The 16,934-nt window shown below is 37.9% G+C and overlaps 1 protein-coding gene across 1 annotated transcript in view; it reads right to left on the bottom strand.

The window, feature by feature from the left end:
* Nucleotides 1-2,854: 2,854 nt before the first annotated feature.
* Nucleotides 2,855-16,934, bottom strand: part of LOC133516146 (cadherin-99C) — a 149,920-nt gene continuing 135,840 nt past the window's right edge. The window contains exons 20-32 of the mRNA XM_061848923.1: nucleotides 16,360-16,569; nucleotides 15,522-15,652; nucleotides 15,107-15,224; nucleotides 14,310-14,405; nucleotides 13,876-14,029; nucleotides 13,435-13,730; nucleotides 12,509-12,736; nucleotides 11,052-11,317; nucleotides 8,091-8,309; nucleotides 7,357-7,483; nucleotides 7,145-7,247; nucleotides 6,006-6,336; nucleotides 2,855-4,103 (exon numbers count right to left, since the gene is read on the bottom strand). Coding sequence (XP_061704907.1) covers nucleotides 4,013-4,103; nucleotides 6,006-6,336; nucleotides 7,145-7,247; nucleotides 7,357-7,483; nucleotides 8,091-8,309; nucleotides 11,052-11,317; nucleotides 12,509-12,736; nucleotides 13,435-13,730; nucleotides 13,876-14,029; nucleotides 14,310-14,405; nucleotides 15,107-15,224; nucleotides 15,522-15,652; nucleotides 16,360-16,569 — 2,370 coding nt within the window. The 3' untranslated portion in view covers nucleotides 2,855-4,012. The remainder of the gene's footprint in view (nucleotides 4,104-6,005; nucleotides 6,337-7,144; nucleotides 7,248-7,356; nucleotides 7,484-8,090; nucleotides 8,310-11,051; nucleotides 11,318-12,508; nucleotides 12,737-13,434; nucleotides 13,731-13,875; nucleotides 14,030-14,309; nucleotides 14,406-15,106; nucleotides 15,225-15,521; nucleotides 15,653-16,359; nucleotides 16,570-16,934) is intronic.

Here is a 16,934-nt window from a genome sequence, read left to right as displayed (position 1 = left end):
ACCACTCCTTACATGTATTGCACGCAATCCAGTCTTCTATTATTGGCTCCTTATACACTTCGTTGCACCCACCGCACCTCCAAATCTTGGTTTAGTTTCGTTTTTTATGTATTTTGCTTCAGATCAGAGGCTTCGGTTAAGATTTAGATTTCCCTTTTTTTCTGTTAATTTTTTTTCTCTAGTTTTATTTTATATGGTGAACTGCTAATCACTTCTAATTGTTTGTGTTTCCGATTAGAACTCCTTTTTAGGGTTCCGTAGTCAACTAGGAACCCTTATAGTTTCACCATGTCCGTCTGTCTGTCTGTGTCCGAGGCTTTGCTCCGTGGTCGTTAGTGCTAGAAAGCTGAAATTTGGCATGGATATATAAATCAATAAAGCCGACTAAGTCGTACAATAAAATCTAAAAATTTAATTTTTTTTAGGGTACCTCCCCTACACGTAAAGTGGGGGTGAAATTTTTTTTTCGCTTCAATCCTAGAGTGTGGGGTATCGTTGGAAAGGTCTTTCAAAACTAATAGGGGTTTTCAAGAAACATTTTTTGATAAAGTGAATATATTCGGAGATAATCGCTCCGAAAGAAAAAAAAATGTGTCCCCCCCCTCTAACTTTTGAACCATAGGTCCAAAAAATATGAAAAAAATCGTGGAAGTAGAGCTTAAGAAAGACATTAAATGAAAACTATAGCGGATATGATCAGTTTAGCAGTTTTTGAGTTATCGCAAAAAGTTTTCCCTTCATAGTAAAAAGACTTACTTACTTTAATTAGGTATTGATTATGCAAATTTGCCTATTTGTTTAACTCGGGTGAAAGGTACCGTTTCATCCCTTGGTTAACAATTTACTATACTTTAAGCTCCAGTTTAGCTTATTGTGACGGAAGAGTAACTACGGAACCCTACACTGAGCGTGGCCCGACATGCTCTTGGCCGGTTATTTTGTGTAGATTTTGGCAATGGAATTAGGTCAGCCAAACGGTGCTGAACTTATTTGAAGACTAGACCTCGCTTCCACAACAGGTGATGGCTTCTCAGATATAGGTGCAGGTGCTATAAACGGTTTTGAAGGAGGCAATTTACCTACTAAAAATTCGGACGTGTAAAATTGCGCGCCCAATTATACACACACCCGAAGTGCGCAATTTTAAACATTGCAATACCACTCTAAACATCGCGATATTACTGCCATCTCATAGACAATGTTCGAACTACTTCCTGTCAAGTCGAAACATGAGTGATACTGCCGCGACAAAATAATAACAAATTACTAAAATTACTTAGAGTTTTGGTATAGTAATGCACTCATTTCATCAAAAAATAAAACCAAAAGTGAATAAAAACTTTGTACTTACGTACCTCTTTTGTTTTCCACTCATATATGATATTTCTTTGGGAGTACATGCCGATTTTTTTTGTGGCATCGCGCTCCTGTCGCATTCAGCCAAACGAGTAAAACGGGGAAACGGAATTAAAGGATTACATTATAACGGATAAGTCGGATACATGCCGGTTACGACCGCTAACAAAACACAACTGAAGTTGCCTACGAAGCTCACTCCGTTCTTTTTTTTCACTCCGATTTTGTTGAAAAAAAAATTGCCAAAAATGTGACGTCACACCGGGGGGGAGGGGTTTGCTAAATGTGACCAAGTGTGACAAGGAGGGGGGAGGGGTCAATAAACCTATAAAATCGTGTGATGAATTAATGGATGACCCCTTAGTTAATATAAAAGTATGCCATATATTATATTTCATTATTCCAAATAACAGTATATCAAACTATAAAATACGAAAAGTAATTATATAAAATGTTATGAACTCTTTCATTACAATGGCCAATTTGCTACGAATTGTATTTTGCTGACTGTACAATGGTACAATGATGTGTAACGGAATAATATTTCCTAATTCGTATAGATTTACCGTGCTTAAATTATCTAATACATACTATTATTTATGAGGTCGTTTACAGTAAAAACCTGGTCATTAATACTAAATAATAATAATAATTCGGCCTATATACCTCCCATTGCTGAACACAGGCCTCCTGTCATGCGCAGGAGCTTGCGGTATAGCCCCCACGCTAGCCCAATGGGTATGGTAATAAATAGTAATGGGTAAAATAATAAATGGTCTATTTTTAGCTAGACGTTTAACGCGCAGCGCCTGAAGAAGAATAAGCTGAAGCATCATCGAATTCAATCAAAATACGACAGCAGCCAACACATTGCCCGGTTTGAAATAAATCTTAATCATATTATTTATAATATATTTAGGTACAGTCAGCGTCAAATACTTTGTAGCAGTCAAAGTGGCCAAATGGTTCGGTACACTATACTAAATATATGGTGTACCGAACTATTTGGCTACTTTGGTTGCTACAAAGTATTTGACGCTGACTGTACCTATTCGTTTTTCTTTTTTTTTGTTTTTCTTAAATAATGTGGTGCAATGTACCCAACAAACGAGAATAAAACCAGCAAAGAAACTTGTTAATTACATTGTTTTATTATATTTCCGTTAAAACATTTTGTTTTCAAGAACTCCCGATCAGAATTTCCACAGCCATTCATTGTTTGCGTTCTAGTATGTATAGGAATCCATTTTAGTAACTTTCGCACCAGAAGTAAAAGCGTAGGTTCACACGCGATAAATTAAAAGTTAGGTAAGGTAGAAGTACTAGTGCTCGACGCTGCACTAGTACTCGGATACTGACAAGGATTAAGTTCGAATACAGAAAAATCTTCGTTGTTCAAATTAAACTTATATTTCCATGAAATAAAGTGCCCATGTCGGTGACTAGTGCAGCGTCGAGCACTAGTACTTCTACCTTACTTAAGTAAAGAATAAAACACTGAAAATAAAATTAATTTATTTAAAGAATTATATTAACAATCTATTCCTCAATAGTATTATCATACAATCTTTTAATTTCCATGATAACTTAAACTTTAATACATTTACAATTTTTTACAAAGGAGTTCATAGGTAACATTTTAAGGTCCTAGCCAATATAATAAATAGATGTTAAAATCATAGTAATTGTTGTAAACTTTTTGGCACAAAGCACATTTTAGAGCCATTTTCATCTAAGTTAATAGAGTTCCTGAACTGAACCTCGTAGCGTAAACAAAAAGTCTTGCTGTAAAAATAACTTATAACATTTTGAAAGGATTTTCGCTTATGTTTACTTATGATAATGCAGTAAAATTGACACTTTTCTCATATGATATCAAATTAAAAATGAGACGTGTACTGATCTTAAACCAATAGCAATAAGGCCGATGTAAATGCAATAGTCTGTTTAAGTAATTCAGGTTCATTTTAATATACCACGTACTGTGACGTGTGTAAAAAACTGAGCATTATTCCATTAATAATACTAAAAGTTAATTTTTCAGAATTAAATTAAATCTACGTTTATAAGTAACTGGCACAAAATTCATACAAAAATAAAAAGGTTCGGCAGTAAGGTTCACAAAAAAACCTAAAAAAAAAAGTATGACCATTGTTATTATTAGAAGATGGACGGACAGTTATTATATCACCAGATGGCACACGCCAACATATCGACGCATCTAAGACAAACAACATTGTTTTTTTAAATGGTTGCGCCTGTCTCTCCCTCAGGTACCCTTACTAAAAATATACACATTATGAAAATAATGCCTCTATTTACAATTATAAAATACCTATTATGCACAAATTATTCTCCAATACAAAAGACTAGCCTTTGCTAAGTAAGTACACTTATGACGTATAAACATATCTAAAAATTCGTTATTCACATTAATTTCTAGCTTGAAGCATATTCAGTCGTATTCTGTATCTCACATCGCACAGTAATAATTAATATTCGTTGAACACAAAATATAATTCTACGTATAATTTCTTGTTCTATGTTTTATGGACGGACGGTCACCTTGTCTCTCTTAAAGTTTGAGATTCACTATAGAAGTCACTTGAAATTCCATCAATTAAGACAACTCAATGAAAGGTTTAGCGTTCATATTCTATAGCTCGGTAGTTGTTTCCACTGGCGAATCGTATGCGTAGCCAGTGATATTTCTCTTTCCAAACGTCACGTTGTCATTATCCGACGCTCTGCGAAGAAAAACACGTTCGTTTGAATCCACAAAATTGAAAATGAGACTACGACTATTTTGTACAATAGGCTTGTGTCAACTAACAATGAAACCAATGGATGAATGTTTCTAGGCGTAAATTGTAATATTTAATCAAGGAAAACCGAAATAATTCCTCATAAAAAAATAAGATTATTGTTATTTTTACAAATTAAAATCAAATAAATACCCCCCTGGCCCCTCCGCCGTGAACGCCAATTAGAACGTATTACGTCACATGGTGATATGCGCCATTGTTGTTGTTGACGTTTGGTTATGATTTTCATACAACAGCACAAGTCACTTCGTTTTTTTTCTATTATTATCATTTTTCGACAAGTTGAGAGTGTTATTTCCACCCATATCGGATAATACTAGCATAAACTGCCATGGAACCTGGATTTATCAAAGCGAACAGCAATAATTTACCCAAAATTGACGCTGTTATGCTAGGCCGATTTTTCGCGTCGAACACTGACTTTTGTTCATCGGAATTTCGTAATGTTAAAACTTCTATGTAAGTATAAACAATACTAAAATACTGCTTATTATCATTTTCACGTATATTTCACTTTAGCACGCAGTCAATTATTATTTGAAGGAATGTATACCAATTGCAAATTAATTGATTTTGAGGTTAGAATTACAATGTAAATATAGAGAGATGATATTGTAAAGAAAGACACTACTTTGTCTTAGTGTCTTAAGCCCTATCGCAAGTTTGTGGAATAGTGGGTTTTTAATTGCCTATTTCGAAAGTAAGAATTAGAAAATAATTGTTTGTTTGCTCCCAGGGCAACAAAAAAAGCTTTGGTTTTTCTTAAGATTTACGAGTTGAATATGAAGTCACTACTTTTTTTAATAATACTTACATCGAAATGATCTTCACAAAAATAAATTCTCGATGTTGTTGATAAACAATGAGCATCTTTCCTCCTTGCCAGTTTTAACCACTTTCTTCGCATTTTTTCCTTGACCGGAACACGTATGAATAATTTAGTCCGAGTTTTTATACTTGTATTTATACACTGGGGCACTATACAGTTTTTAAAATACGAAGTTTCCATTTTTATTTAAACAAAACAAACTTTCGCCGTAAGTGAACACAATCGCTTGCAACCATGTGACGTCATTCACGACGCCATGACACTTTCTTGTGTTTTTACGTTAGTTTAAAAATATTTTTTTCAAACTTAAAATATGTGTTTTAAATATAATTTTTATCATGAAATATTATTTTTTTGGGGTAATACAGGTACTAAACTATCGAAATAAGCCATTTTTGAAATTTACGACACAGGCCTATTGTGACAAGGCATTATTAAAATGAAACTTTTCAGCTAAGTTGGTACCTAAGGGCAGTAAAATGTAAAATGCTCGGTCGACCTAATAAACTTCAATACTTCAAAGCAGAAAGACTCGAATAAACAAAGAACAAACTAACGCAAAATTTTGTAATTTATATCCGATCCTATTCAATATTGGAACAACGAACAACAAATGATAGGAGCAATATACAGGTCAATTCACTAGAGCTGTCACGAATGGAACGAATGAGTGAATGAAAATATCTATGTATGTATGACATTAACCAATAAATTGCGACTCTGACTGTATGCCGATACATGTGACATTCATGCAGTGAAAGTTTCGTCCATTCCATTCGTGCCAGCTTTCGTGAAACGACCTGTACTAACAATAGATATCGTCTATCATTTATATTTTGTCCAAGCTGTGATCAAATTGAAACTTAACAATATTTAGACATCGGATTCTAAGCAAAAAGTATTACTTACGAGTATTTTGTCAGCGACCGGTTAAGTGGTACCTTCTGTCTAAGGCACACATGTAAAAATAATTCATATATAAATATGAAACTCACCTCTGCAATCCGGGTATATCATCATAGGCCATAATAGGTGAGCTCTTCTTCTTGTGATTATTGCCTCCATTCATCTTCCTCCCCAGCGTGGTGGCGAGCAGTCCGCCGCCCACATTGTTGTTGTTGACTCTCGGCAGCGTGCCCAGCGCGTTGTTGAGTGCGTGGTTGTTGGGCGCGCGCCTGTTGAGCGTTTGCGTGTTGTGTTGAGGACGCGCGAACGTGTTGTTGGCCATCGTGTCGAACTGGTGGTGGTTGTTGAGCGTGCCGTTCTCGTTGACGCTGGACGCTCGCGCCGTGGTCGCTGTTTCGGATAGTGTTGGGCTGCGTTCACCTGGGTATGCGGATTGAGTAATTTATGAATGTCATATTTTTCACATTTCTATTAACTATTTTTTTATATTTCTATTAACAAACCGCCTACAATCTTTTCTGCTTTGCCCTAAGGTTGACTGGTAGAGAATGCCTCATGGCATTAAGTTCGCCTTTTGTACATTAAGTTTTTCTTTTGTGCAATAAAGTTTTAAATAAATAAATAAACAAAAGTTGCAAAAACCTGGATAACCGGTGCAAATAATTAATCATGCAAAAACATTTTGTTCATATATATATATAATATATATATTCCAGTTATATTCAATATTTAAATACATTCTTAAGTTGTGTTAGTGAACAGTTAAAAATGTCTATATCATTAAGTTATAGATTCTCATTAAAAAAATTACATGAGCGTTTGATAAATACATTCCCACCGGTCCTGCTGAATGGAATAAAAAATAAGTTTCTTTTACGACAGCAGCGCTCACGTCTTCGCGGAACTCTAAAACAGATTTTATGTAAAAGAATAGGGGCTTCTAATTGTGAATGGAAAATTTTAAAAAGCAAAACGGAATCAGTGGACTCTCGACAGTCACTAAAAGTTTGAATATTTAAACGTTTACACGTATTGGCATAGTCAGCAGTATAAGCTAGTCCAGTCCTATTTTTGAAGTCGCTCAATTCTGTGGATGTGTACTTTGTAAAAAGGTTTCCATATTGTGCAAGAAAATTATACATTATATCTTCTCGGTTACTATTAGCGAAATTTGATAATATACATTATAAACGACTGATTCATTAGTAGTATGCATTGAATATCTTACCGTTGTCTTTCGAAAGATATTGCACGTTATGTATATTAAATGCATGGTTGTTAGGACTGAAGTCAAGCTGTAAATCCGCATCATCCACCGCCATGTTTAAAACCTAAAACATAATAACTTCTATAAGAAAGTCTAAGCATAACTTTATATTTAAAGAGGCATATACATTTTAATTATAATTTAGAAAAGACGGATGTCATCCGTCACCATACCTGCGTCTCATATCGGGGCGCAGGGTCGTCCTCGCTGGACGCGTAGCCCGACGCCGGGCGCGGCGGCGGCATCGACATGCTGAGCGTACCGTACTGCTGGATCGTTTGCTCTTTGTGCTTCTTATATCTGAGGAAATAACAATAATAAAATCAATTACTTGGAAAATTGGGCGTCACCGGAGAATGTTCATCTAAATTTAGAACACACGTAATTCATTTATTGATGAGATGTTTAGTCTTAAGACAATTCATGTTAAGAGTTTGACAACTGAAGTACGACATTATGCAGTAACCTGGGTTGTCTAAAGTTGTTGTTTGGCAGTCCAGTGGCCTCAAAACATATGGCTCATTAAAGTGCCAGCTATTTTAGCTATAAAACTAAAAGAACGTTTTTTTTTTTAACTTTACATATATTTTGCTGTTATAAATTCTTGTAATAATTTGAATAATCACCTTGTACAGTCACTGTTCTCGAATTTACTCTACTTTATAAGGAAAGATGGCGGTCGCTTTTGAAAACACTACTGTTGTCTTTTCGTCCGGACTCCCTTACAATCTATTCGGAATAGCGCCAATAAGAGAGGTAAAATGTATTATGTTCGAATTGGCCTCCCGCTTTCATATTGATTAGTGTTTAGTCATAATCTGCCACTAAACGCAAATATAAAATGTATAAACTCGCACTAAATACTAATTAATGTGTAAACATCACTTAAAGTATGTGCGGCGCTCACCTATTCCACGAGGCGCAGATGTAAACGGTGGCGGCGGTGGCGGCGACGAGTACCAGCGCGGCGAGCGCGAGCAGCGCGGCGGGCAGCGCCGTGGCCAGCGGCGCCGCGGCCAGCTGCGGCCGGCGCGGCGGCGGCGGCGCCGACAGCGGCGCCCGCACGCGCGCCACCGGCGCCGACAGGCGCGAGGACACCGCCTCGTTCAGGCCGCCGTCTATCGCTCTGGGGAAATGTTAACCGGCTATTTAGAATATCTTTCCTCCCACTAAGGGCCACCCCTACTAGCGTTTTTTAAGCGTCGGACTCTACTCAGCGCTATAGAAAATAGCGTCGTTGCGCAGTTGCGCCAACGTTGCGTCGAGTAGCAGCCATAGAGCTGATTACAGGCCAACGCTTGGGCGACGCTAGTGTAGGGTGGCCCTTACTACAGAGGGACCGGAAAGCTGACCGTTAACTAGGCAATCGTTAGGAATCAAAAGACAGGAATGGCGTAAAGTAAATTAGAGTAAAAAAACAAAAATATTAAATTCGTCTTCTTGACATTTTAACACATTCAATGTCAGCGACCTACAAGACGAATTCTCTATTTAATCGTTTTCGGCAAAACCGTAGCAGTGAATGTAGGTATTAAGATAATAATCTGTCTTTGGTTTACTTTGGAAAAGTAAAATAACAATATGTCAACAGTTGTCAACTGCATGCAAGAAATACGTCCTCGAGATCCAATATTCTACGAAAATATGACTTGAAACGCCCCAGATTTATTTTATTTAGTAATTTATTTCAAGTAACTTTAGACTCATAAATATGTTAGTACAGATACAAAGCGATGCGGAAATAAGACATCGTTAAACAAAAGGCGCCGAATTAACCGTGTGAACAGACACGATTTACTTGATGACCGTACACATGCCGCTACATGTTAAGTAGCTTTATATGTAGGTACTTATAGAGGATAAAAGTAAAATACTACTCGTAAATATTTATTTATACGCATATTTCGGTTAGTTTTCGATTGTAATTTAGTTATACCTTTATCTTTAAATCAGTTCGCCATACTCGCACAGAGTCTGTGGCTAATACTCGTACCTAATAATAATAATTTTGTCGATACTCAAGTACATATATTAAGATAAGATAATAGTTATTTGTTTTACAAGGAGGCAAAGGTGTTGTTTAACCACTCGTGCTAATATTGCAAGTTTCAAGGCACGAGGGTTAAACAAATGTTGTTCCCGAGTGAAACAAAATTTCTCATTACACCAACCCGAAGAAAATATTAGCTGTAAGAATCAATCAAAAAAAAATCAAACTAAATCAAATCCAAATAAACGTCATTAAATATTTATCATTCGAAATCATCATGTAAAAGTCAATTCTGCCAGCTAACACAAGGAAACAACTAAAATTTGAAATGAAATCAAATTAAGACAATCATAAAACGCTTACATGGTACTTAAATATTGTAAATATCCCAAAATTTAAACTGGCTCTAACATAATTTTTACATACTAAACTAAGTAACTTAATAATTAGGTATTTCGTGTTAGGAGGTCTATATAGTGTAAGTTAGGTGCTTATTGACAAAAAATCGGACAAGTGCGAGTCGGACTCGCCCACCGAGGGTTCCGTACTTTTTAGTATTTATTGTTATAGCGGCAACAGAAATACATCATCTGTGAAAATTCATGTGATATTTCATGAGATACAGCCTGGTGACAGACGGACTGACGGACGGACGGACAGCAGAGTCTTAGTAATAGGGTCCCGTTTTACCCTTTGGGTACGGAACCCTAAAAACAATAATGATTATATTAGTAACAAGAATGTAGGTGAATAACAACGAATCAATTAACTTCAACTTTGATAATAGGCCAAGCAACAAGAAGGTATAGAATGAAATGCTTGGAACACAATTTTTGACTCCGTAACTTGTTTGGACTAGTTAGGAGGTGAACATATCAAAAGTCCCCGGCCCTTGAGCCGGGGGAAGGGTGTTTGGAGGTCCCATTTTTCAGTTTTTAACCTATGACATGGAAACTTTGCGTCTTAGCGACATGACTTCCTGACACAAAAAAAAAAGCTGATTTGCTACAAGTTTAAATTTTAGTCAAGGGTTTCGATATCTTGAATAGTTTTCAAAATATCCTCTCTTGAAAGTTTACTTGGGGCTCTCAATTTTGTCTTGATATCTACATTAGTGAAGCTCAGAAGTTCCACACTCCATACTCAGAAGTCATGTTTGGTATCGTTTTCATATAAATCGGGAGTGCCAAATTCGTTTATGGTATCACATTGACACCATTAATCTAAATTTGCATTTTGTACAAGTGACCATGTCGCTATTCTCCATCTTGACAATCTCGAATCCTCCAAAATTTAAATTCAAAATTAGCGCAAATACTCTCTTTATTTAATTGCTACCAGCCATAATTTTTTTTATCAAAAAGTTAAAGGTTACATATCCCGGTAAGGCAAAAGCCGAGCTTTGATATAAGCGCCATCTAACGGTACTCGCGTGAATCAATAACAGCGAAAAACTACCAAACAACTAAGCGAACTGTTCAAGCACAAACTAGATGTAGCGACACGCTACACAAGTTAGTAGTTTTTTAGAGAGCGAAGCGTTTTAGGCGCCCTCGTAGTCTATGTTATTTAAATTTATTTGGAGGTCGGATGGTTTTTTAAAACGCATACACGTAGCGCATTTCGGAGGCTCAGACAGTTTAGTGCATTCTTTGATGGTGTGTCCCGATAATCCGCAAAGACTGCATATGGATTCAGCTTCCCTGTTATTATCTGTGCACTGGTTATCGTCCTCGAGTCGATAAAGTGTCGAGAGGTGAGTTTCCTAAACCCACTTGTACACAGAATACAGAAGAGAAACTTTTACAAAAAAGAAGAAAAAAACAAGAAGAAGTGAGTGCCACATTGACATCTAACACTTAAAGTTCATACACTTACTTTGTAACTGATTTGGATTCCCTCGCTAATATTTTGCCGGTAGTAGGGTCCAGCAGGTACAGCCATATGTCGGTGCCTCGGTCATCACTCTCCAGCGTGCCGTTCTCGCCAATGTAGTGCCTGGCGGTGAGTTTCTCGAGTCCTGCGACGAGTCCGCTTCGCTTCTCGACAGCGTCAAGCACGCTTCGAGAACGTCGTCGCAGTGCTTCGGAGTCCAGTGACGATACTTCCATCACTATCTGGTTTTCTTTTTGGAGGAGGTTGATCTGAAAATGACAATGTCTTAAAACTGCCTGTCTGTTCTTTCCATGAAAAATAAAGAGCATTATGCTCTGTATTTCTTTCTTTATACTTATATACAGACTGAAATTACTTTTTTTTCAACACACTTGCTCAAAACGACGTTTTTATTCCACCGATTTTTGGCTCATAATCCTAGATATTAAACACACGTCCTTTTTCAGTATATTATAACACTCGTGCTTTTTCGTTATATTATCCGACTGTGTTAAGAAGGTTGCTAATAATATGCATGGAAACGGAGCCTTCTTAATTTTGTCGAGTAATACATTTTTTTTAACCAACTATAAGGTTTCAAATGTTAGTTCAAAGAGTTATTATCACACCAAACATAATTTATAGATTAAATTATCGCGTAAATTACATTAATGAATAAACATAACATTTTATTGATTTGATCTCCATCCGTCGAGTAGAAATACGAAAATATTAGCTTTTTTAAATATTTTTCATTGGCTGTTTGTCGATTTCGATCGCGCCTTTGCCTTGCGCGCGCATTGGAATCGTGCGTAAAAAAAAATAACGACGACGAAAATGTCATTTTCAAGCATTGAAAATGAAGATCACATAAAATTAACGCTGCCAGTAATACTAATAGAGGCAAGAGCCGAGAGCCTTTAACCATCAAAATCGGGTAAAAAATAATTGGCGGCATATGAAACTTTTATTCAATGGAAAATCAGCAAAAACGTTTAGTCTTTCTTGGAAAACGTATTGGTAGCCTACTTCAATGAACTGGCGAAGTGCCTACAAGCCCCGCACTTTTCTTTAGACGCAGAATATGGTCGCTAATTTCGTATTGCCGGCCACTGTCCGTCTGGTCCAGCGGGTTAAGACGCGGACTGTGTTACGGGTTCGAATTTCGCCCGGTGATTAACTTTTTTTTTTTTATATATATGTTCAAGCTTATAAATTTTTTAATTTTTATTGTTTTAGACAAGTTTAATTTAGTAAAAAAATGTAGTTAAGATTATCACCTATAGTTATAACCGAGCAAAGCTCGGTCGCCCAGGTACTGTACTATTAAATGTGTGTATCAAGGTCTTTTCGGGGGCGGCGGGCACGAATTTCGGGGAACTTTGGCTAAATATCTATTAACTCCTTTTCTCATGAAAATAGAATGGAAACACATTTTTATTATAGTATTGGATACTTACCACAACAGAAGCCCTGGCAATGTTATAATCCTGTGAAGATTTAGGATTGTCTCTCGCGGTCACACTAAATTTGAACGGCAATACATCTTGTGGCACATTCTCGAAGGTCTTGATGTTGCTGATGACCCCCGTGTCCGAGTCGAGACTGAAATACTCCTCGGCCGCCTTTGTCCACGAGTTTTTTTGGTATTCTAGCTTCCCAAATGCCCCACTGTCAGAGTCTTTGGCCTAGAAAGTCAAAGAGCGTATAATCACTACGTTGTAGAGAGAGAAGTCAAAATGTAGTAGGTATATTAGCAGAGAATGTGTTTTCGAATGATGCTTAATTATGTTTCCAAAACATGCAAATGTCAGGCAGCCATCAGTGAAGCCTAAAGGTGACGTTCGGATATCAACTACAGCTGCATTATTGTTGTGGCGTCTTTGCCGCTGCTGCAACGCTGCTGTATCTGTAAATTTTCTTTGTATATTGAGTGACGGATAGAACGTCATAATCGCGGCAGTAATGCGGCGGCAACTATCACTTATCACAACCACTGCCCCGCAACAATAATGCACCTGTATTGACTTGACGTCACCTTAAGTTCGATTTTGGTTCGCTGAACCAGTCACTATCAATCAGATTGAGATTACTTTTAAGTAATTAAATGACATTACTATTGTTAGCGTATTGGAAAAAAAGCAAAATAATAATTATAAAAATTGAAATGGAACATACTGTGCCACTCTGCCCCGCCGCGCGTCTTCGCCCCGCTGTCGCCTGGACGGGTTTACGAATAGTGATGTGCACAGACTTGTTCTTACTGCCGTTCTTACTGATAGTGGCTGGTCTGATTCTTCTTTAGGTATATATTTAGCCGTACGTAATGTTATAATTATTAAATACCTAACTAACACAGAGCAAAAAAAATGCAGGTAACTCTAACCTTAACTTGTACTACGACAGTATCCAAGGGCATATCCTTAGTGACTATAGCGTAGTATTTCCCCTTAGCAGCCGGTATAGTGGACTGGTCGGTACCGACAAACACGGGCGAGTTGTCGTTCACATCGGTAACGTGCACCTTTACATTAGCCTTGCTGCTTTCGGGGTTGATGAGACCCTGTAGCGACTCTAGTTGTATCTCGAGCGAGTATTCGGCGAGCGTTTCGTAATCGAGCGAGCTGGTGTTCAAATAAATGGCACAGTCGCGCTCTTCAGTCAATTTTACGTAAAATACATCTGGCAAAAAGTAAAAAATATTAGGACACGTATTTTAATACAAAGTATAAAATAATAATAAGAAAAAATAGAGAAGTACATTAACTGAAAACTAATATTAAACTATTTAAAATAAATGTGTTAAAGACAGAGACAGACATAATACCTTTTTGGGATGTTTCAGTCAGTTTACATTTGAGCGGAGTGTCAGGAGAATGCTCTCTTTTGTTCAGGAGAGGCAAGATCCTAACTAGTGTACCATTGGGAGAGTTCTCCGCAACGTGTTCTGTGTACAACGTATCAGCAAATCCGAGACCAACCTGCGACAAGATATTTTCAGTTCAAGTTACATGAGTAACATCTCGCGAACGAGATATCACGTCTGCAGAAAAGTTACCTCTAAATCCCACGGACGCGACAGGAGATTTCATGAAAAATGTATTGAAAATCAAAAACCCATGAGACTTAGAGAAATTAAGCTGTGTTAAAAAACAAAAGAAGCAAAAAAGGGTAAAATCTATGTACGTAAGGTACCTACTATTAGATAGGTTTTCGTCTAATATCAAAACAAAATAATAAAGAATATGCAATTTCACTTACGTCTGGAGGTACCGTAGCGGAATGACTCACATAAACTGTCAGGCTGATGACAGAAGACAGCATCGGTTCACCTTGATCATACGCTTGGACATCCACCTAAAAAAACATATCGTTTCTGATACAATATTTTACCCCCTTATTTATAAACTTCTACTAAAGTTACGAAGCCGCTAATAATCGTTTGTCCCTTTCCATCGTACCAATACGTCGGAAAGGGACCAACGATTATTAGCGGCTTCGTAACTTTAGTAGTCGTTTATGAATAAGGGGGTTAGTGTTTACTGTACTTATCCTTCAACAATAATTATCTATCGTCAGATCTGCTAGTACTAGGATACACTGTCACCGATCTTTCAGAAGTATACCTCTTTTGAGCGCCATACTATACAAACGATCGGAAAGTGATCCTAAATACGCTTACAAAACTGTGCACGATGTGCTTCCTTTTAAGTCTGTGTACAGTTTGTCCTATCCAGTAATTTTGAAGCCAGTAGGTTAGGATGCCTTGCTAGACGCTCAATATAGTTTTTTCGGAATGTTTTGATCTCTTCCTTTATGGTGGTTATATTAACTGAGATAATCGTGTATTTCATAGTTTCGGGTGAACCACGGTGCGTCGGAAGTCACATGAAGGATGGCGTTCTGTGCTCTTTGAAGACACATTATGTTACTATCACTAGCAGTTCCCCATAGTTGGATCCCATAGGACCAGATAGGTTTAATGATTACATCGTCCAAATTTACCCACAAAAACATATTAAGGTGGCAAGTTACATAAAAGTTGTTGAAATACTTACCGTGTATTCACTATCAGTTTCCTTTCTGAGATCGTCACGAACCCTTACGGCGCCTGTGTCGGGCTCCACGTGGAAATACTTCGATGCCTTTCCTCTGCCCACAAGCTTGTATCGCACCCTGAGAGAAAATCAATCAGCTACCGCTAGGAAGGCTTTTTATGGTAGTAGAAAAAACGTAGTAGAATAAAATCTCACCAAACGTTCTTTGACAAAATTGGAAATATTTTAGGAAAAAGATTAATGGAGCATTTAAACATTAAAAGGTATTTGACTCGATCGGGTGCTCTTTCCATCAAATATTATTATAAGATATTATAATCATACTACGCTAATGAATTAATTTAATTTTAAAAATAATAGAAAATAGACGTAATTGTACTTCCGTAACTAACGTTGTAGGAAAACTATGTCATGCCTGTTATTTGGAGCAGTCGCGTCTTCGTCTACAGCTGTCACCGTTTGTACCAGGGTGCCGATGGTGGACGAGTCCTCTATTGTTACCGGGCGGACCACAGATGTGAAGATTGGCGAGTTGTCGTTTTTATCCTGAAATGTATATTGAGGTCAGATAAGGGCGAGAGTATGTTTTCAGGAATGGTGCAGGTCCGGTAAGCCTAAGTCAGGCCGACTATATGAAGAGATGTGCCGTTTTAGAAAACATTTCAAAGCTAAACTTAGTTTTGTCAAAGTAGGAAAGACCAGATTAAATGGATAAGTCATAGAGTACCCAGAAAGGGTAAGTGACCTGTTTTTGGTGTTTATCTTTGCTGGCAATCATACTAAACTGCTTAATCAGATAGGTTATATTACTCAGAACATGCGGATTATTCCGCTCTTATGTTTGAGGGATTCATCTGTTTATCTACTTCATCATTCCGTATGCTGTCATTCCGATAGAGGAAGAACAGAGTGCGTAGCCCATCGGTAACGTTCCGTGGCGAACGAAACGCAATTCACTGTCGAACTAATAAGAAAGAGTGATAGAGAAAGATAACTACGCTACGCTAAAGAGCGTTAACGATTGGCACGTTGGCTAAGCACACAGCTATCTGACTATGTGCTACCAACGGCGGGTAAATATTGACTTGACTGCGACACCGTCGGTGGCAGTGGCCCCCGGCCGCATGCCGTCGCTCTCCTCGGTGCCGACGATGAGCTCACGGGCTTCGTCTAGAGGCGCAGCCAGAGCGTGCGCACACTCCGTCCTTAAGATCACAGGGTTATGTGGAGATAGGAAGTGGTCGTGAACCAACCTCGACTGCGACCTCGACGGTGGCGGTGGCGCCCGGCCGCTCGCCGTCGTTCTCCTCGGTGCCGACGAGCAGCTCGTGGCGCGCGGCCGCCTCGCGGTCCAGCGGGCGCAGCGTGCGGACGACCCCGCTCTTGCGGTCGATGGAGAACAGGTCGGTGTCGCCGCGCACGATCGTGTACGTGATTTCGGGCGTCGTGTCGGGGTCCTCCGCCTGCAATGTTGACAGTATTGTTAAGTAAGTGGCCAAGTGCGAGTCTGGTCTGCGTTCCGAGAGAACCGAAAAATTACACATTTTTTAAATGTTATATTTGTTTTTCCTCCAACGTTTGTGTTATTTGACAATAGAGTATTTTAAACTATTTCGAGGTTTACACAGATAAAATAAAACGAATAAAAAAACACAATTGGTGTTAGCGGACTTTATCTTAATCTCATGAACGATTGTAATTTTCAGGGTATTATTCCACAAAATAAACACTCTGAAAATGTAATTGTGAATATAAGTAGTATACAACTTATAACGTGTAAGTATAACGGGTTAGCACTGATTGACTAGCTTTTCGCGGATAAGCAAAG

Source organism: Cydia pomonella, chromosome 3 (assembly GCF_033807575.1).
Source record: "Cydia pomonella isolate Wapato2018A chromosome 3, ilCydPomo1, whole genome shotgun sequence".
Taxonomy (NCBI): domain Eukaryota; kingdom Metazoa; phylum Arthropoda; class Insecta; order Lepidoptera; family Tortricidae; genus Cydia; species Cydia pomonella.
This window is presented reverse-complemented; position numbering and strand designations above follow the sequence as displayed.